The sequence below is a fragment of the Haemaphysalis longicornis genome, unplaced genomic scaffold (genome assembly GCF_048455015.1).
Source record: "Haemaphysalis longicornis isolate Haplotype H1 unplaced genomic scaffold, Haemaphysalis longicornis Haplotype H1 scaffold_12, whole genome shotgun sequence".
Lineage (NCBI taxonomy): Eukaryota > Metazoa > Arthropoda > Arachnida > Ixodida > Ixodidae > Haemaphysalis > Haemaphysalis longicornis.
Genome location: NW_027526225.1, coordinates 91,385,622 through 91,408,251, shown reverse-complemented (window position 1 = coordinate 91,408,251; position 22,630 = coordinate 91,385,622). Strand labels below are relative to the sequence as shown.

General features: G+C 46.2%; 2 protein-coding genes across 2 annotated transcripts in view; one reads left to right on the top strand and one right to left on the bottom strand.

Moving 5' to 3' along the window:
• The window catches only part of LOC144163013 (uncharacterized), a 63,749-nt gene that overhangs the window by 2,653 nt on the left and 38,466 nt on the right, over positions 1 to 22,630 (top strand). The window contains exons 2-3 of the mRNA XM_077693786.1: positions 18,515 to 18,585; positions 21,311 to 21,405. Coding sequence (XP_077549912.1) covers positions 18,515 to 18,585; positions 21,311 to 21,405 — 166 coding nt within the window. The remainder of the gene's footprint in view (positions 1 to 18,514; positions 18,586 to 21,310; positions 21,406 to 22,630) is intronic.
• LOC144163014 (uncharacterized) overlaps positions 1 to 22,630 on the bottom strand; it is a 77,978-nt gene that overhangs the window by 32,668 nt on the left and 22,680 nt on the right. The window lies entirely within an intron of this gene.

Genomic DNA, 22,630 nt, shown 5'->3' with positions numbered 1-22,630 from the left:
CTAACGCTATAGTTATCGCCAGCACGGAGCGGCGCTGCGTGATTGGCTCGTCGCACCAGATACGCCTTCCATTTCTGCTTTGTTTTTGTGGTGTTATTTTTAAAGTTGCTATCTAAAAGCCTTCACTGCTGCAACTGAAGGAAAACCGGCCAACAGCCGCTACATGGCCTTAGTGACGTAATTCGAGCTGTTGAAGAACGTCAAGACCAGGAAAGACAGCATTTTTTTTTTTGAGCGAGTTTACAAGTTATCTCATGGGCATAGAGCAGTAATTTTTGGTTGAGGTACTTTGCGACCCCCTAATCTAAGTGCTGGGTGTGTTGGGTGACTACGTTCTGCAAGGATTTAAGATTTCAAAAAATGTTGAAGAAAGTGTTGCAGGGTCCCTTTAAAATTGAGGTTTTTAGATTTAGACTATTTGCTCGGGGGTGGCTTGCGCATGCGTCGATCTTCAGAGGCAAGCTGAGAAGACAGCAAAAAAAATCATGTGTGACTAAGGCTTCATCACGCGCATAGCGAAATCAAGGCGTGGCAAGACGACGTTTCGAAATGCACTCTCGTCGAGTGAATTTATTCCGAACAGTCAGTACGGGATTGTCGCATCCGTGATGCAGCGCATAACTGGTATTCGTGGAACGTCATGACGTACGGCGCCAGTTTACATACGCGCTTCGAGTGGCACACACCAACGTAGGGGGATTGGCCGAAATTCGATAAAAAAGCCACTATAATAAATAACAACCAATTAATGTAATCATTAAACTACAATGAAACACTTTCAGGAAACTGGGCCCAACACGCTTAGTGTGCGTTCTCAAAGGAAGATTGGCAGGGACTTCATGAAGCGGCTTATAAAACAAAAAATTTCAATAAACCAATTGCAATTGCAACAATCAATCAATTTCAATCGCTGAGTACGAGAACGCGGGTTCGATTCCCGGCCGCGGCGGTGGCTTTTCTTATGCAGGCGAAAAAAAAAAAAACATCCGTGTGTACGAGATTTCGGCGCACGTTAAAGATCCCCAGGTGGTCAAAATTAATCCGGAACCCTCCACTACGGCGCGCCTCGCGTTGAAACTATACAATCAATCAATCAATCAATCAATCAATCAATCAATCAATCAATCAATCAATCAATCAATCAATCAATCAATCTCAATCAACCAGTAACTTCAATCAATACTATTTTCAGCTGATGCTGAAATTCACAGCAGTCGTGTGTGGTCCCAGCACTCCTGTGGTCTTTTTTGCCTCTGCCAAACGAGCTCTTGAAGTAACGGATCAAAAACACAGAGAGAGAGAGAGAGAGAGAGAGAGAGAGAGAGAGAGAGAGAGAGAGAGAGAGAGAGAGAGAGAGAGAGAGAGAGAGAGAGAGAGAGAGAGAGAGAGAGAGAGAGAACAACTTTATTGAGCCAGCCAAAATTGCGGCGACTACGTGCGGGATGGGGTGGTTCCCATGCACTTCACGGGATCCATATGCTTGCTTCCTCGGCTGGCCTGGCCCCTGGAGATCAGGACGAGCTGGTCTTCCAAGGCGGAGCTGGTTAGCAAGGTCTCCCATCGCTCGTTAAGGGGTGTGGGAAGGGTGGTGGAGGGTTGGGCAAGGGGTGGGGGGATGGTCTCGGTGAGCTCGCACTCTCCGATGACGCGCCGGAGCGTGCCCAATTCCCCGCAGAAGCTACACTCTTTCTCGCATCTCTCGGAGTACATTCTGCTTTGGAGATAGGGGTGAGGAAAGAATACTGCTTGTATTTACCTGTAGATCGTCTGCTACGCTCTGCCGAGCGATTTGTGCGGTTCAGGGTACCGCCGTAATCAGAATGTTTGCCGATAAGTTAAGGATAAGGGTAACGTCTGTTTGGGCTCAAATAGATACTGGCGGCGGGAGAAAAACCGGCAGTCCTTATCGCATGCTTGCACCAAAGTTACGCGAGGGGTGACGAAGGGCGTAAAAACAAACAAGGGAACCGTGAAGGTAAGACATTAATATAAAGCTTCACTTTAATAATTTCCCAATACAACATCGGCTTCTCTGTTAGCATGACAAGGGCTTTCTAAACGGATGTTCATCCTCCGTCCCTTTCATCTTCCTGCCAGGGTATACGATCTTTGGTAACCCGAGTCATTGGCAGTGGGGGTCAAAATAAAAGCTTGCATTATCGACCGAAACAAAAGGTCACGGGGTGGAAATAGTTTTTCTTTAAATTTGCCGCTAATCAACTTCCGTCGGCTTACTCATAATCAAACAGCTCAGAGAGGAAGATCAGAACACGCGAACACCTAGTTCGCTTAGTATAACAAATGGAGAAGAGCGCATCCAGATATCCCCGCAAGTGGGAGATGCGCTCCAATTCACTCGACTTCTGTCACAACGGGATATGCGATCACTCTTTCCAAACGAATATCGTAGCGCTTCTTGTCGTGTATAGCATGCGAGTTCGTCGTTTCCCTCTTCATTCACTTAATTTCCAATGCGTGACAGTGCACTTTACCGGAAACCCGGACAAGAGACGGCAGATCAGAAACAAAACAAAAACATCAAAACCTCTCCAAATCAGCCACAGATACATATGAAATGTATGGGCGACGGGAGTTCCGGTTCCGAGAGACACCGACAACCATACCCACCGGTCGAAAAAACTGAACTTCTTTCCAATACAGTTGAACCTTGTTACAACGAACACTGATATAGCGGAGTATCGGCTATAGAGAATTAAATACGAACTTTGGTTGGTCATGCCCAGTCTAAAATCACAACCTAACAAGCATTCCTGTCGTACGACAAAAACTTTGTTGGGACAACAGAAGTCCTGTTGTTACGACAAAGCTATCTGTTGTTACTACACACATTTCTCTCGTACCGACAGTCAGTTTTATCAACGACAAACATTCCTGTAGTCACAACAGAACTGCCACTTACGCTACTCTTCACAAAAGGCAATAACATTCAAACCATGTGCAGCTACTGATGAAACATCAGGATCTCGACAAGACAGGAATTCCGCGCGGCGGAACATCAAAATCAGTACAGGAATACCACACACGACAGAGCATCTGAATCACGACATGACAAGGATACGACAAGACGACAGTACTACACGCGAAAATACGAAAAACTACAGAAATGTTTCTTGTCGTCTTTTTCGACTGGGTGCTTTATTTCAATGAGACCTATTCTTTTATAACGAAACTCAAACCGTGAGAGCCGTGCGCAGTATCGGATATAACGAAGAAATATTTGACCATGAGGTTGAGAAGCTACTCGGAAAAACCACTGGCGTCCGACACTGCAAGAGTAGAAAGACCCTTTTTTTCGTGAACACTGTGGACACTCTACTGTTACAACGAATGTCGGATATAATGAACCAATTTGCTGTCCCGATGTTACTTCATTATAACGAGGTTCGACTGTACATAAATAATCCTAAACAATGCGATGTAATTTGTAACGTTTTGTGTAACTTATAGGTGAGTGAGTATAAGCGAGTAATTGAGTGAGTGAGTGTTTCCTTCCTCTAACGCATTTCTGTCATAGGCCATGTTACCCAGTTTAAAATGATTTAATCGACGCAATACTCTGCCATTTATGCACGCATTGAAGACAATGGGCGAGTGGAATCTTTCTCAAAATTATTCCCTGTAATGTGTTTAGCATTCCCGCCGTCAACCGTCCGAAACGGCACGAAAAAAGGCTCCCTATGCTGCTCTTCGTTTTTTTTTTTCTGATTTTTTAAGCGAAGCTTTCTACGTCTCACTGGTGCCGTCCGTCGTTACACCCAAAACGCACTGCAGGATAGCCAACTGACACAATGTGTTTCCACAAAGAGACGCATCAAGCGCCTCAAGGGAGAAACGCTTCGCGTGATCGGAATCGAATTTGGGTCCCTCGCGCTATGGAGCCGACGTCTATCTTTCAGACTGACTTTGACTTTGGTCGCATAGGAGAAAGCTTAGCGTTTGAACCATCTTTCCATCTTTGCTTAAGAAAGGGGCTTTGACTTTTTTTTTATTTCTGTGAGCGGAAATGGGTAGTGCTCCGTGTTGAAGGCGAAAACGCGAGAAAGAGAATGGAGCCAGGCGAAGATGGGGCCAAGAGCTTGGCGTTCCAAGTTGATCGTTTCCGGGTCAGAGAAGGTCATGGACGGGTCTGAAGGTTAGCCCTCTCGTTTAGTGCGAAGAGACCGAAAACACTCTTCCCTTCGAGGCAGGCCAGTTTCCACGAGGAAAAGACAGTTTCCTGTCCAGGGTGGTTGTTGTGGCGTATGAAATATAGCACACGGTGTCAAGAGTATACGGCCACGACTGCAATATCCTTACACCGGGGAAAGTTGTATCACCTCAGTGCTTTTGAGTTTTCCCCGACAGTTCTTGGCATCTAAACCGTATACGTGTTACGCGTCATCCGGTTTCACGAGCCGTTTCCAACTTTCAGAAACTGAGTCACCTTTTGGTATCTTCTGCGGCAAGTCAACACGTCTCGCCGTGTTGGCCAAACTTTCGCGGAGCCGGTTTACAGAACATGCCTGGCAAGCATGTACAGTTAGAATGGGGAAACACGATTTGCGGACACATACGGTGATATGTCCGAATCAGAAAGCTGAATGTACGCAGTGTACACAAAGTGCCTCTCCTTCTGGGTTTTTTTTTTCACTCGGGTGCCGTTTCGAAAATCGGGTGCTGTATTGAAAATTTTTATCCATGGACAAATTGCGCTTTTGCTATTTCTTTCAGAAGTATACGTTTTATTTGAACCACTGAAATGTTGTATTACATTATAGACGCAGCTTAGGACTACTGAAGTAAAGCTTCTCTACGCTATACCTGACAGGAAGGAACGCACAGAGTGGTACTCGCTTACAACGAAGTTACGCATGCGTGCTCGGGGGTTCGACTGACTGTATACACAAACTAAAGATTTGTCAGGTTTGTATGCACTCCCGATCGTGGTTTGTTGACATCTCTGTATTCGCTTCTTGTGCTTTGACAACTTTTTCAAAGCATGCACGGACAAAACAAAACTCACGACCAAGCAAGTTTTTTTGTATTCCACCATCGAAAAAAAAAACCTTATGTCCAAAGAAGCGAGCGCCACAGGCCTCTTTATTATTTCAGTTCAGCATTTATTTTATCTGAGCAGTTCACGCACTTATATGTATAAACTGATAAAGTCCAAATCTGGATGTTGAACAGCCTAGATAAAAAAAAAAGGAAACGTTCAAACAGGGCAGAGATAATACCAACGAAGTAATATATCAAAGGAGAATAAGACTGTACAATCGAACCTCGTTTTAACGAAGTAGAAGCGGGACAGCAAATTAGTTCGTTATATCCGATATTCGTCGTAACAGCAAAGTTAAAAGTCGACTCTAAGAAATTGACAATCTGGCTGGCGCAAAAATACTTGAAACAAAAATGCATTTTTTAGGCTTCGAACCAGTTATAAACAAGGTAACCCTGACCTTTTTTCTTGTTGCATTTCAAGCTCAATGAACCGGAACATGAGTACGTGAACTTACAACAGAACAAAGTTCACTTGACAAAACAGGCCTGCGTCTTTATTTATTTGATGAAGGATGTGATCTTCGCCTGGCGGCTACTCACAGCACTGAGCAGGATGTAGTTTTCCACAGTGTCCACGAACAAAACGGCCTTTATATTTCTGGAGTTTCGGATGCCGGAGGGTTTTTCCAAGTAGCTTCTCAGCCTCCTGGCCAAACATTTCTTCGTTATATCCGATATCGCGCGCGGCTCTCATGGTTTCAGTTTCGTTATAAAAGAATAAGTGTCACTGAAATAAAACGTGACCAACGAAAGTCTGTATTTAGTTCGCTATAGCCGATAAATCGCTATATCAGTGTTCGTTATAACGAGGTTCAACTGTACATGGAAACGATGCGACGCCTTTCAAAACAGAAGACACACATAACGCACCAGGCTATTTCATAAAGCTATAGTTGACCGGCTAGTTTGTTCACGCTTGCCGGTTCTTCGATAGTTGGAAAACTCACCGTTTTCCCGTGTGTTGTCGTTTTTACGCTGATTATTCCGTGTTGAGAAACACGCGATGGCGTGTTTAGCGACAGATAATAAAGGACTACGCTTTTAGGGCTCCTGTGTGGCGTATACACAAAAATTCATCAGCACCTCCACTCTGTGAGCAAGGCCGAGCAGCGAAGCTATGTGTTTTATCTAAATCAACGCATATACGCTCGAAACCAAACGCATTTGTTTGTAATTTGCGGTTGAGCATACTTTCGTATACTCGGTGACAACTTAAGAACGGCACCGGAAGTTGCCGCTGTGCCTTATCACCGTAGCCGGATGTTTCTCCGCGCGGCGCAAGTAGGGCGTTACTGGGAATATTTTGAACACGGCGTGAGCCGTTCCCGTGATTTTTCGGACTTAATATGCTTATAAACGGCTCCAGTGACGACAAACAAACTGCGTGAGACAAGGCAGACGATATCACGCATTCATAGCAAACCCCTTTCAAAACGCGCGCGCACTGACGTAACGGGTCCGGCGCTTTGGTGGAGTGATACACTACATGAGGTGGTGCCGTTCTTGAGTTGTAACCGAGTATAGTTAGCTGAATGAAAATTGGAAGGACTGGAGGTTTATTCTAGGGAGCTTCCGGAACATCCGTAGGAGCTCATGTATTTACAGCATTATTATATTACTACTACTATTACTACTATTACTATTACTACTACTACTACTACTACTACTACTACTACTACTACTACTACTATTACCATTATTACTACTTCACTGCGAACTGCGTAGTCGTGAAAAGTATATAAATGAAGCTCGGCGTGATGTTAGAGTCGTCTTAGCGTCCAATTCTGATATTATTTATTTCTGGATAGTTCCGATAAAACAAGTGTTACAGCCGTTTTCTCTAACCGTACTCCTTCCATTGATGGGGCCGTGTATTATCAGCAGACGGGAATTCTGTAACGTGTACAACTTCTCTGTAAACTAATTATGACCAGTAAATGAAACTCAAAGTAATGATAGCCGTCTTAGCGGCAAATTTCAGCATGATTTTAGATGCGGCTGCATCTCATTCACTCGCCTTGTCCCTCCATACGGCGTTGTTGTTGTCCTTCCACACCCCTCCCCCATTCTCCTCGCCGCGCGAGCTGCGCTCTCCGCCGCTCACCCCCTCTCCTCTCTGATAGCCATGGAGGAAAATGCTGATAGCGAACACTCTCTCGCGAGGGTATAGAGGCTAGAAAGGTGAGGGTATAGAGGCTAGAAAGGTTTTCTTCTAGCCTCTATAGCGAGGGGCATTGGTTGGATTCGATTGGATTGGCTTGGATTGGATTTGGATTGGATTGGATTAAAGTGGATTGTGTTGGATTGTGTTGCGTCATAGCCGCGCCACGTTGCGTCATAGCCGCGACAGGGGGTTCACGGCACGTTTCACGCGATGGGAGAATCAACCTAACGGAAACAGCAACGGAACCCCCTATGCGTCGCATCTACACAGAGGTTCCCGCGAGGGGAGGTGGGAGAAATTTTGTTTTTCAAGATACCTACATTAGATTGAGAGCTACAGAGCAGTCAGGAAAAACTGCAGGCGCATTTTTTCGTGCCCATGCGACGCGTAGAGCTGATGGACATCCACCACCGCCGGATAGCTATATACAGCTTTGCTGTAAAATTAGTTTGCTAGTCTGATGCGGTTAGTGTCAGATCTCTGTTGGAAATAGTTGTTTGGGAAAGGAGAAGCTCTTAGCAGGAGATACTCACATACCTGGGGCGGTATCCTCGTGTTTGTCCGTTTTGAACACCGTCCGTTTTGCGTCCGTTTAATTGTGACGTACTTCCAGTTGTAGGTGGGCTTTTGGATTGACTTTTGCGTAACTGTATTTGTAAACAAATTTTAAACTACTGAACCTATTTTAAACTATCTTTTATGTGTTTATTGTTCCGCCAACGAAGCAACAACACGGCGACAAAAAATCGCCTGCTCCAAATCGTCTGCTCCGAGAAGCTGCGGCTCATAGATCCTCCGTGCTTGCATGAATGGCGTCACATCCGGGTGCTCGCTTTTAGCCAGTCAGGGCTTGCTCAAAACGGACACTTTTTAAACGTGTATTATCTCTATGTTTTAAACGGACACAAAACGGACAAAACACGAGAATAGCGCCCATGGTTATACAGTCAAACCTCGATATATCGAACACGGGTATATCGAATTATTGCCTATATCGAACACTTTCTATATCACGAGGAAAATCACGTGCATTTTTAATTTTTTATTTCGAACTGGGACGGACATGAAATGGGTATATCGAACTCCGCCACCCCAGACTGCCCAGACCGCTCGCACTCTGTTGACAGGCGGCGAGCTATCCCGCAGTACCCTCGAGGATAGCGGTGGCGCGATGGGCGTTCCCGACTGGTGTTCATCGGTTGCACCGAAGCAGAATTGGATGGTGCGAAAAAAGAATGCGAGCTTGAAGAAACATGGGGCCAGCTGGAGCGCTTTGTTGGTGCTGAGCCACGAAGTATGTGCATTGATGACTTTGTTGGCGGTGACGACAGCACCGGAACGACGGCGGAGTTGATGGATGTGGAGATCCTAGCGGAGGTTACTACTGAGCGCACAAGCGAAGACGCTGCCGAGGTTGTACCCGCAAGCGCTGATAGTGCCCCGCTCCCGACTTCGACCGAGGCTTCAGCGGTTTTGTCCCTACCACACCGCTACTGCAGCGAAGGCACCGGCCTTTCGCTTGTGAAACGTTTGGACTACGTCGAGGAAGTCGTGTATAACACGCCAGGCTAGCCTGCTGCAGTACTTTAAGCCAAAAGAATAAATACTTTGAAGCACCAAGTAAGTATTTACTGCACAATTCGTTCATTTATTCATTCAAACCAGTTTATGGCACGTTTTTTGCGTGATTTTATATATCGAATTCTGGTTACATGGAACTATTTCGCGGGAACCGCGCTGTTCGATATATCGAGGTTTCACTGTAACTATAAACAACCTTCAAATCGAAACGTTGCCGGTCGCGCGTTGCTCTCGACGCACTCGCCAAAAGCGTGACTCATCCTCCAGCTTAACAGGCGCCTCCTCTCCCCCCTGCGGTAGAGGGCGTCCTCAGCACGACGTTTGTTTCACACTAGGTCGCGCGCTGCTTTTGCCGCCTCTTCAATCGACTCTAACGAAGGCCGTGGCCTGAATCGTCACTGCCGAGGCAAGGCCGTCGCGTGCAACCGCCGTTCCGCCTCTACGTTTTAAACGATTGGCTATTTCAGCCCCCGCACTGTCATGTTTCCTTATTCTTTGCCAATCACGCTTGAAGCAATCGCGCCATTTTTCCCCTGTTTCTGACTAAGCCTAGCTGTTCCGGTTTTGTTACCTCGGTGGTGATGCTGAAGCGAATGTCGCCGGTACTAAAACTTCCGGACGAACACGGCTCAAAGGTTCAAGTAAACTCCACCCTTTGCAATGTGTAAACGTAAGAGTCATTTCTCTGCGCCCGACAGCTTCTACGTGATGATTTGCACTAGAACGCGGCTTTCATGTTTGAAGCTGAGGTCTCAAAATCGGAGAAAGAGGCAAAAAAAAAAAAAAAAAAAAACACGAGGACGAAGGTGCGGTCACAGACCAAGGCAAGGTGAAAACACAGAGACGTTTCGGGACCCGTACGGGTTCCTTGATCAGATTCCAGTGTGGTTCCGAAACGCCTCTGTTTTTACCTTGACTTGGTCAGTGACCGCACTTGACCGCACTTGTCCTCATCATGATACCTGACCAGACGAATTTTCGTCGAACTCTCGACTAAATAAAACTAAAACGTGTGGTCAGCGCACTAAAAACATATATCTCCTTGCTGTCGAAGTTCACGAACCACAGCGAAGTAGTTTACACTACAATTTTTACACTACCACACCAATTCCTAGGAACAGCGCTCGCCATTTTGTTAGTCGCGGTATGTATACGTATAATGGATACATTTGCTCATTAGCCACGCAACCGAATTCGTAAGATCTCCAATGCGTGTTCCGCCCTGTTCTTTTCACGTATCATGCGGACACAAAGCCTTGCTTGTTCAGACAAACAAGAGAGCGCACAGACGCAAACATTTGCTATGCGCGGCACTGAATGAGTCGACGGGGCGGTTCTAGTATCACGTAAAACCCGCTCACGACAGGGCCGTCGCCGAAACGTCCCTATCGCATGTTGTTCGCACGCGAAAAGAAAATGAAGAGAGCAACAGCTTTTGGGAAAATGCTCGCTCGGCGGACCGTGCCCCGCCAGTGAAGAAGATGCTTCCGTTACTTCCGGGTCGAGCACAGAAGAAGCCCCGCTGGCTGTAGCGGGCCTCTTCCCCGCTCGTCGCCATTTTTGTTTTCTTTCGTGCGTCGTCTGCTACGTGCGTCGTCTGCTGTAGCGGCGCGCGCATATCGCTGTTACTGCCTCAAATAGCGGGAGTTTCATCCCCGCGTCGGTCACGCATGCGCGCTCGCCTGTGTACACCTGTATACACGATGACCGGCCGGCCGGCCGAGTCTGGCGTTTGTTGAGGCTCTGTTCTCTGATCGATGTTGTATAACGGCCGGCCGTGCAGCCCGCGGCGGCAAGTGTAGGGATGTGGTTCGCCGAGATTGCATGCGCACCGTCGATTCGGCCGGTCGGTCAACTGGGCGAGACGAAATTGCGAGGCGTGCATTGCCATTTGCCGAGATGAGGGTGAGGGTGGACTGCTAGGGTAAGAGACATGACCGATTTGATCGAGCGGCAGTCGTGCTTCCTTTATTATCCGTGCTTCGACGATGTTGTTGTTTCGGTGGGACGTAATTATTAGGCAGTTTTAGCATATCGTTACCGTGTTTACGTTACCGTTTACCGTGTTACCGGAAGCGCTGGCGACGGTGAAGCCTGTGCCGGTAAGTTACCGTTCGCGGTAACTCTCGCGCTGCGCAGTCTACTCCCGCAAACACGGTAAACGGCAACGTAAACACTGTAACGATATGCTAAAACTGCCTATTTTCACTGTCCCCCCGTTACCACTTTGCGGCGTGACCGCTGTAACGGGAGATTCCGGGGTTTTTGTATTGTCCAATCCGCAAACTACCTGTAAATGGGGCTTTGCTACAAGCACGTTAATAATGAGGGAAAGCCAACTTCTCGAAGGCGGAAACAATAAATTACAATGTATATGAGGACCAAGGCACAACTTTACGCATTTTAACTTGAAAGAAGTATAGCTCGGTGTGGTTCGCAAGCAGAGAACTTTGATGACACATACCGTTCTGGGGAATCACCCAAGAATCTCAATTTTAATGAGCCCAAGCACTGGTATACTGAGACGGTGGTATGTACTCGTTATGGGCATCATTATTCCACGTGTTGTGAGACTCAAGCGTGAAGTGCAGCGTTCGGCAGCAATTGCTCAAATTGTCACGACGTTGTTCACTGTGGTTTGTTACTCACTACAAGTGGGACATCTTGAGTCAGTGGTACAGAAATACGCGATGAAATCTTCTGCTGGTCTATACACTGCGTCGTTTATATAGCGAATGCACGCGTACGGCTGTTGTCGAACAAATGCAGGCTGTGAAACTCTCCATGAAATCAAATCGTCAGGGGACTCCAAATAATACCCCGCTCCCTTCACGCTGTGTTTAATGTCGCCCCCCCCCCCCCCCCCCCAAAAAAAAAAAAAAAAAAAACGCGTCCCAAAAGAGCTCAGTTGATTTTAGGGCGCATGTAAACGTACACGAAATAGATCCAACCGTATCGCTCCCAGTCCAAAGCAGCCCCTGACAGCCCCGAAAACCAAGCAACAAGTTTTCGTCTAGAGGTCCGCGCCCCCGAAGCGTCTGCATAACAGCCTGCGCGTGTGGTTTTCTCCAACGAGATTGAAGGCTAAGCCCAGGATCCCTGCATCCTGCTGGTACCCCGTGTGCCAGTTACTGCATTAACAGAAATGTGCGTTCAGGAAAAATAACAAAAAGTAAGCCAGACTTTTACAAAATGTAAAAACTGAAAAAAAAAAAAAAAAAACTGAGAACGCTGAACCTTACACATGACACGTGAAGGGCTGGGTGGAGGACGGTTCGATACAAGAAAACTCATTTCAAAGAGGCCAAGAAGACAAAATATAACTTTGGTTCATTAAAAATTCTACTTTGTTAAGATAAAATGACACCAGTTGCACTGCAAACTTCAAACAAGTAAAGGAGATATTAAAGAAAGCAGATGAAACAGTGGCGACCCCCCGCCACTTTCAGGCGATTTCTCTATGACGCCATAGAATCTTGTTTGTGCAATCGGTCGCCACCGACGCAAGCCACCGCCAAGGAGCTCGGCTGGGAGATTGTAGTGGGGCCTCAAGTCCCGTTCCATTGTATCTCTTGAACGCTAAAGTGCAGTTAACGTACTGATAAATCTGTTCATAGTGCTGGCCCATATTAAGTCACCGTGGCGCGAAACTTGAAACTTTTTAATATCTTCGTTCTTGTTGTTGTTAAACAATTCACGCATCTACACGAAGTGAATCATGACGAGTGGGCGAAGCACTATTCTTATCGTAAATCACCCGTGAGAGTGCTTACTGCTGCTAAAACGATTTCCAATCCAATCCAATCCATTTCAATCCAATCCAATCCAAATTCAATCGAATCCTCCTCGCGCATGCGCAGCACGGCTCTCCAGGAGCTCTCTCCCCCCCTCTCTCTCTAACCTTTTGTGAACCTTTTATTTTGTTCTTGTTAACCTTTTGTGAACCTTTTGTTCACAGATGTTTCCATTTACACGGTGCTGTGCGTCTCTCTCTTGAGGCGCATAACGCCTGCCCTCGCCGCGGCTCCGATTTGGAGCCACGTGACTGCCGAGCTGCGATCCGTGAGGCACTGGTACGCGCTAAATATGGCGACCATTCTGAACGCCATGATAGCAAAACGTGTTCGCGCTTGAGCAACGTGCGAAATGGAAGTATTCCCCGGCAGAAGTTCACACGTTTGTGTAGGCAAATCGAGTCACTCCAGCTCCGCGGTGCCTTTTTGCTAAGGGCAGAGCAAAAGACAATGACGAGGGGCTTCAGACGCCAATGCGTCGCTACCCCCAGTGCTAGTTTCTTAGAACTGCTGCAAAACAGGTCCGTATTTTGTTTTCCCGTTGAATTTCTATTGCGAGAACATCCCTTGACTGCCAAGGAAGTGCTCAAAACAGCTTTGGAGAGTCAAATTAAGAGAGAGACCACCTACTGCGTGTTCCTCCTATTGCGACGGCCCAAGAAACGTCCGACTCGAAGGCATATAAGCGTCTCGTTGGAGATTTAATTCAGTTCGGGGAAAGTGCGGCTATTCGAAGGAATGGTTTTAGGCGAAAGCCGGTTTCCAGGGCACGCACCGCACGTAGCCTCGGGCCTTCGGCCATGGAACTCACAACTGCGAAGAGTGTCGGTCGTCTGCTGGCAGTGTCGTCTGCATGCTGGCGGCGGTGAACGACGCATGTGCCCATGGGAACGTGCACTCTGGAAGCAAAGAGTAACATATATGTTACTCTTTAGTTCCAGAGTAAACTTTACTCTTTACTTCCAGTTACTCTTCACTTCGCTAAGCCACGAATATTTAGGTGTCATTATATATAGACACTTAAATATTCGCGGTTTAGCGACACTTGCGGAATGTGCCACGTTCTATCGCCGCTGTAAAAGGCGGTGTGGGTGAGCAGAGTTGCTCGTGATTACCTTTTTCGAGAGCAGAAAACGAATACCACTGCTTTTTCGTGGCACGGTTTAATTTTGACCCACCATGCGAAGACTTGTTTGACTGCCTCTGCCTAAATACTCGAACTTTCGCTCACAGCCTTATATAACTCGGCAGTCGTTTAGCAAAGGTACACACACACTTGTGCATGTACGAGTTTTTCAGAACCGACAAACTTCACGGCAGAAACCGTCTCCGCCCTTCGAGCACGGCGCCGCAGGAAAGACCTCGCTACGGTGTGCTTCGTGGCATTTCAAACAAACCACACACAAAAAAAAAGAACCCACACGCTCGAAATGCGCTAAACCAAACACCGCGTGACCGCGACACCAGGAAATGAAACCCCAAGAAGTGCTTCGCAAACATTTGAAGTACCTCGGAGGACAAGAAAAGAAAAAAAAAAAGAAAGCGGGGTTTCGGAGTAACAACCCACGACGAGGCACCAGACAGACGTACGAAGCCCAACCGATGCATTCGCGAAAGTGCGACTAGGAAACGGGAAGCCGAGTGCGGGAACGCTCGGTAGAGCGCGCTAATTTCCTTTTTCCTGGCCACGAATTCGCAAGTTTTTACGCCGGTTTACACCGGCGAGCGGCGGTGCGTACCGCGGCGGCGCGAGCAGTACTGTTCGCGCGCCTGTTATCTTTGTCGCTTTACTTTTTTCCCCTACTTTTATGAGATTTCACTCCTCCGTCTGCACACGCAAGCACGTAAAGCGAACTCTGGAAGCTCAGAGTGGGCCCTAAAGCACTCAAATCAACGCGAAATCAGAAGCACGAATACTGCTGTCCTTTTAAAGACGATAGTCTTTCCTGGGCTACTTGAACGGGAAAATTTTGGTCTGTCCGTCTGTCACTCGATTCAGCCAGCCGGCCAGAGTTGAACATTATACGCGCAATGGTATTATATTATGGTGGTTACTCACAGCCAAATCTAAACGTCTAAGTCTGGTGTTAATGTTCATACTTGTCAACATTGTTGAACAAGAACAAGACGTTACGCAAATATAAGGCCGAAAATCAATACATGAGTGCTATTTGCAGTGTTCCTTTATTAAAAAATTTACGGATGCCTGCTTTTTGCGATAGAAATAAAATACTACATCCACAGCAGAAAACGGTCGCCTGCTTTTGCCCGCGCTACCAGGCGGAATCCTAAAAAATCAAACGGCAGTTCGTAACGAAAGGTACGTTCCACTAGATAGGTGTCACGTTCCGCTTGGAACGCTTGTGGAGTGGGGCAACGTGGTTCTATAAATGTTTAGTACGGTGCTTCGATTCACGCGCGTTTCCGCCGTACTGCAGCGCTGGCATCGACGCACTCGACTGGGAGCAGTGGAACGCGGTAAATTTAAATTTACTTGAACAAACCTCCAGCGCGTCATCTTGGAAGGAACGAGACGGGAGAGGAACAGCATGAGTGGTGAGCGGGAAAGAGAAAGGATGCATTTACTTGCCAGGGGCGCCAGTCGACTATCGTCTTCAGTCGACATTTGCAACGAAAGTAGCAGATACGCGGCCATTTTTTTTTTCTCTCCCGAGCTCTATTAACTGCTATTCTTGCTCTGCGAGCGTATTCGGCGTCTTGCGCCGCTGAATGTGAAATAAAAACGGTGTTGCGATGCCAAGAACGACTCTATTGAAAGGTGTAAAAAGCTTTCAAAAGAAATTGCGTCTGTTCATGATCACGCCTCGTTTGCCGACCATATTCAGCCATTTTTGGGGTATATGTGCACGCGTCTAGAAAAACCCAACTTTTCCTTGTTTGTTTTCAATTTCCCGCCTTTTTGTGCGTTCTGCGACGCGACGTTACACAAGTGCAGTGGCGCTGCATCCTGTATTTAAAACCACATCGCACATAAAAGGTCAAACGCAGGGGCGGTAACTAAAATAATGCGGAATGAAACGGAGCTGGTTTACCAACAATCATAGCGCTATGCACAATGTGATAGCAGACGACACTTTTAATGGCGGCAAATCCGCAAGTAGGCATTCCGGCGACCTAAACAGTGGACATTATTTTATGCGTATTCTTCGTCAACGCAGGCGATCCTTCAAGAACGCGAAGTTTCATGAATATATATTAACATTAAATTCTATGTTTAATTAGGGTAGGGCTGGCGTACGGAGGATGCCGGCCCGTAGAGCTTCAATATTCTGACGGTGCAAGCATATAGTTGTTACAAAATACTTTCAAATGTCGAAATACCCCACGAAGACATATTTTAATAATTTAATTTTGATTTTAAAAGTAGAAATCAACAAAACATTTGCACCGCGGTAACGCAGCTCGTTTGGCGCGCATTACGAACTGCGCTTCGGTTAGCTATGGGTTGACCGCACGGCATGCGTTTTTTTCGTGCATTTACAACTTTATACAGGCGTCCCGAATTCCGCAGCCTATTTCGCGCGACAGCCACAGGCACCTTACGTAAGTAGGCCCTGCCAGCCACAGCTTTCTTTTGCCCCTTTCGCGAGAAAAAAAAAAAAAAGTCCAGGATACAAACGAGAGACTGAAATCGCGAAAGCAGGATACGCGGTTGGTTGCACGGTTAACGATTGCTTGGCAGTCGCCGCACATACCTGCGGGAAGACGCAAACAGGAGAGAGAAAGAGAAAAAACAAAGGAGGGGAAGGCGCAGGATCTGCATGCCGTTTGAACAAGTTTTTCCTCTAGGCACGTGCGCAGAAATTCACTGCCACAATGCCGCGATATAATAGGGGCTGGTCCTTTGTTGCGAAGGTTTCGTCGGCCGGGTCCCATTGTTGCGTGTCGCCGGCACGGCGATGATTCAGGCCCGCGAGGAATGAAACGTGCTAACGCGCGAGCGCGGCGGGCTACCCCGTTCGTTCTTTTTCTTTTATCAATTGTGACCGGCGCTGCTCGCGCGCTAGCTGCGCTACGATTTATTGTGCCCGCCTCGATATTCCGTGCAGCGCGCTCGCTAACGTTCCACTGCTGGAATTTGGCACGTTCGTGCGGGCCGCGAAGTTTCTCAACCCAAAGTATCAAAAACGAATAAAATGTGATCTCCCGGTTGCATGTGCTGCTAGATATTTGACGCAGCGTATCGTCGTCATAGTTTCGTTTTTCCGTGCAATGGGACGTCATTTCAGGTTTTAAACAGAACCGCCGTGCTGCCTCGCGCCCAGATTTGCGTTGTAGAAAAGGGCTGCCTCTGGGCTGCCTCGCGCCCAGATTTGCGTTGTACGTACGAGAAATAAATCCTGACAGTTTGGATGACTGGAGAGTAGTGTGCCAGCGCGTGCATCCAGTGATCTTATATCGCGCCGCGTATACACGCTGCCCATTGGACCACAGACATCCGTGGGACGTCCATTTTGCGTCCAAACGTCCGAGCCCCACGCTCGATGTCCTGCCGTATACTTCGGATGTATTTTTCTGTGAACTGTGAACGCCGTGTTCCGACGGACGTCCCAGCTTCCACAACGTGTTCTCCACGATTCGAGAAGTGGGAGAGATGCCGCGAAGCTCTTATCAGTTTCCGGTATATTTGCAATCTCGTTTTTACTATCCGTCGCGGCATCAACGCCCACTGCACCCAACCTTCAGGAGGACGCCGCGCATTGCGTAGGGGGTACACGGCGCGGCCAGCGCGCGCGCCCGGCGGCGAAGCCCAGCGGCCGCCATTGCGCTGACCGGCTGACCACGGCGTAAGAGCTGACCTCGATGAGGAGCTGGCCGGCGAAAAGCGGACTCCAAGGACGCGCGGCAACCACGTACCGCGCCTACGACCGCGGAATGCGCAGACGTAGCGACGGCGCGCGCGATTTTGTATTGGCGTCGGATCCCGTTGGAGAGCTATTAGCCGCCGCAGCGCGTGCCGCTATTCTTATTGTCGTCGCGCAGACTTTCCTCTGCCCTGGCGGGACAGGTTTCCCCTTACGTCATATCGAATGCCGATTAAAGGCATGCCAGGGGTGTCGCTCGCTTGATTGTGTTTTGATGAAAGCCGACGCCTCCTCGCATAGGCGAAGTGCTTTAACACCCAGGAGTCAACGTATCCGTCAGCGCTGATATGTCCTGTTGCTGCCCAAGGACGCTTCTGAAGCGTTGTATATATGTTTGGAAGTGCAGACGAAAAACAGGGGCTACAGAGGCGGGCACACACAACGCTGTTTATAACAACTAAGCTTTATCAGAAGAAAACGTGTATCTATATGGGCTTTGTTACAATACCTACAGAAGAACACATCACATAGGGTGAAATTCTATCGGCCGCGAGCATGATAATCTCATTTATCCTTCCATTACGAAATGTAGAAGGCTTCCACCAACTCTCCTGGCACCTGATTCTAGTGAAAAAATAAAACGTCTTTACCGTGTTAGTGAAACACGAATATCTCTTAATGTTGGCACATAGCCCTGTTTGTTCAATACACACGTGACCACGCATCATCGCTATGTGGTACAAGCAATCTTGTGTCTCGGTACTGCTGCTCCAAGTTACTTCTGAGAAGTGAGCGCACGCTAGGGAGCTTGTACTACACATAAAAAAAACTAGCAGTACCAAAATCTGGCTACCGCTTTTTTTTAACCAATGTGAGATGTTGTGTGTGGAGGGATTTTTTAGAACGTGCTCCACTCATTGTGGCAATTATATGTGATAATATGGTAATTAATTAGATAATATAAGTTTCTTGGTTATATATTCTATCTAGCAATAAATATTACTATTACTGTTGCGTGGACACCACCTTACGCAGAGCAGATGCTTTAATAATGCTGCTTTTCTCTTTCTTTTTTGTGGTTTCTGCAGGTGACATAGTCACAACGCTACCTGTTGGTGCAACGATAAACGTCACGTGGCATTTGGCATATCCACATAAGGTAAGTGCGACGTACAGCAGCCCATGAATATTTCATTATACAAAAGCAAGCATAATAAGTTCCTGAAGAATGGGTATTAAGGCAAATTGGAAATACAGTAGAGTCTCGATAAATGGAACTTCAAGGCACCGAAAAAATTAGTTCCATTTAACAGGTGTTCCATTTACTGTGAGAGATCCTGGAACTCAAAGCACTAGAAGGTGAATGCAGCAGATAATTTTTCAGAAAGCTAGAAAACTACAAGAGATTTAGGTGCAGCATTCACAAAGATTATTTGGCAAAAATTAGAGACTGTGCACTAAAAATGCATCATTTTTTTTGTTTGAGTCCTCGCAACTGCATATGCGGGATCAGGCATAGAGTTTCTCAATATAAGCTTGTGAGAAACTCTATGGGATCAGGGTCTTCAGCAGCTGATGCTCATGGCCATCAGTCTGACAAGAAGTTCCATTTTCGGTTCCGTTTACATGGTGACACGGAAATTTTAGTTCCAATTACCAAAAGTTTTTTTTACGTTATCTGAATACAAACCCAACCAACTTACAGGCTACCCTTCTTTTTAAGAGATTTCCCTTTATCGAGATTCTACTGTAGTTCTACATGGTGCATAACCAGTATGAAAAGGAGTTTAAGGAGGCCGGAAGACAAAATACAAGTTTAGCTCTTTAAATTGACTGCTTTGTTCTGGTAACAGCGATACCACTTTTATCGTAAACTTCAAACAAATAATCGAGATATTAAAGAAAACAAATGAAGAAGCTGCGATTCGCCAGTCACTTTCCGGCCATTTCTCTGTGACGTCACAGAATCGTGTTTGTGTGATTTGAGGCAGCCAAGTTGAGCCACGACCGAGAAGCATGACTGGTTAATTGTAGTGAAGCCTCTAGTTCCATTTGATTGTAGGAATTGAATGCTGATGTTTAGTTAACACACTCATAACAATGCTTTAGTGCTGGGCCACATTGTGCCACTCCTGTCCATTTTACGTCATTATTGAGCGAATTTTAAAAATTTCTCAATATTTGTTCATTTTTTCGGTTCATAAGACATCTTTCGGGGTTGGAATGAAGCTAAGTGGATTAGTTCTTTCACATTCAACAAAGTTGTATGTTGTCTTTGCAATCCCTTCAAAACGTACAGCAAGAGAGATTGGGCAAAGCAGTTATACACAACCTGTTAAATTGTATCTGAAGACTGAAACTTGTCTAAAAATTGCATCTGAAAATGGTACACTGTTATAGTGCCTAATTTATTTTACAATTTTATGTTCTTATCATGTTGCCAAAATATTCCTTTTAAGTTCATCAAGAATACCTGTTCCGCGTCGGTTTTTCAATTTGTGTCTATCGTTTTTTACTTGGCGCTGCTTTGGCCTGGTGCCCTTGAAATAACTCCTCAAAGTCATGTTTTTGCATGTAAAATTTAGGGTGATTTTCGTTTCGCATTGACTTTATGTCTGCATATTTCCTTTCCAATGTGTGGCACATAAAGCTACAACAAACTGCATGGAAAGTGGTGCTACCTTTGTTTTGTTTTGTTTTCTCTCTCTTTATTTCTGAAGGCAGCCTTACTGGAAAACATTACAACAAATACTTGGACCGATAGTCAAAAAATAGTGTCCAGGCATTTGGACATTGTGCCTGTCCACAGTTGAGAATTCACTATTTCCAGTCAACAGCTTTCATCCTTGCCAGTCCATGATTTTATTTTGCTTGTGCAGAACAAGATAAGCAAAATAAAATCATGGACTGGCAAGGATGAAAGCTGTTGACTGGAAATAGTGAATTCTCAACTGTGGACAGGCACAATGTCCAAATGCCTGGACACTATTTTTTGACTATCGGTCCAAGTATTTGTTGTAATGTTTTCCAGTAAGGTTGCCTTAAGAAAAAAAACAAAAAAACAAAAAAAAAAACAAAGGTAGCACCACTTTCCATGCAGTTTGTTGTAGCTTTTGATCTTCATAGACTAAACCATAGTGTTTTTCAAAATTCAGATATGGAAGCATTACATAGGGACATTCTCGAACATCCTCAACACCTGGTGACCTTAGCCGAGTTTGGCGTTGCCAGTGGCCTGGCGAGCGTGATTTAGTGGGTGTCTACCTCCCTCCCTATTCCCCCTCTTCCCCCTCCAGCGACCTTCGGTCCTCCCCTTCCTAATAAAAGAATTTATCATCATTTTGCTTGTTAACTCTGCGCTGTCGCTCAACAATGCCTCAAGTGCAGAATCATGCATTAACTGTTGTAGGGACAGATGAACAAAAACAAATGAAAGGTTAAAGAATGCACTTACCGTTAACTGTGACAACGTTCGAGGCACATGAATACCAGTTTGATTTTGTCAGTTATTTGCTGTAAAAACTGTAGTGAACTGTAGTGTAGTGAATTTGTAAATATTTGACTTGCTTGCCACCATAAGGAAAAATTACCATTTATGTCCCACCGGCACATTTCATATAAAGGTAGGCTCTCGCATGCACGATACATTCACCAAAGCTTCTGGGTAACCTATATTCAATTGATGTTTGTTCAAAAAGATTTTTCTGTACTAATTTTAAGTTAAAAGAAATGGAGAATGGGTATGTTGGTATGCAACGGAGTCAAAATTTGATTAGGCAATGAGGAAGGTTATTTGTCAGTTTTGTCAAACTTTTGCACTGTTATCCAGTGTATGTTTTTCCAGGAAGTGTGGCTTCGTATGTCTCACCTTTGCTTTCTTGCAGGGAGGTTTTAAATTGGAGCTGCTTGATGCTGAAGAGAAACATTTGCAAGACCTGACCACGGGGCCTTTGGAATATCACGGCTTGGACGATTCTACGTGAGCCATTTCCCTTCATAATGCACAGCCTTAGCCGAAGTGGCCCAAAGTCGCACACATCCTCCGACGGAAACTTGTGGTATTTCGAAAAGAAAAATTGATTGACATTGATCTCTGCTCAAATTATTGGACAGTGAACCTGTTAAAATTTCAGTGAAAATGGTAGTGCAAGGTTAATGACACTATATATATATATATATATATATATATATATATATATATATATATATATATATATATATATATGAGCAGATTGATGGGGGTGAAGTCTAAATGAGCGCAAGTAACAAAACACAATTGTTTGTAATTTCTTTTATGACACCTCTGAGTTGATTACCCTAACGAAAGTTGGATGGACTACAGTTTTAGCCTAGCAGACAACCAAGTGGCCATCCATTTCACGGTAGCTTTGTGATACTGCTAAAGTTGCTTATGAGCAGTAGCTTTATGCTACCTGTATTAATACTGTGACTCAACGCCCATGGTACTGGCTGACGGACTTAAAGGAGTACTGACGCGAAATTTTCGTGTTACATTTTTTTCGCTGCTATGCGTGCCTACCAGCCCACTAATCATAAAATGACAGATTAGACGGTCGAGCGCAGCGTAAACATTCATTTACGGCGTCCTTTATTTGTGTCAGTTTCGGTTTCGACAAAACGAACGTCGAGTGGCCACCATGACAGGCGGTATCACGTGACGTCACCATTCTTGCCGTATCGCTGCCGCTCTGGAAGCGCGCGCGCGCCCACACCGGCCGAGTCGTCGCCGTCCCCACAGGCTCGGGCAGCATGACGTCAGTCCCAAAGCCATGACGTGTACACACGCCTGAGCAGCGCGCGCCAACCACAGCCAGCGCGTCGGCTTCGTCACGGGAGCCCCGACGTCGGCAGTTTGGGGCTAGTAGCAGATGATGTCACGTCGGTCCGCTCTGGGCTTTCTCGTGTGGGCGAAGATTAAAATGGATTTTAAATATGTTTCGCTGAACGGTTGCTGTGGAAACTTGCTGGGAGATATCTCCTGATAAAAAGGAAGCGTTTTACATAGTTATCTCAGCTTTGAAATTTCGTGTCAGTACTCCTTTAACGTCCATGAGTGCATGACTCCCCAAAGTTATGTAGTCACCTGAACAGTCAGATGCCATATGATCTGTTGCGGTATAGTTTACATAAATAACAAGCTACAGCCGTTTTCTGTAACCATACTACTTCTCTTGAAGCCCGTT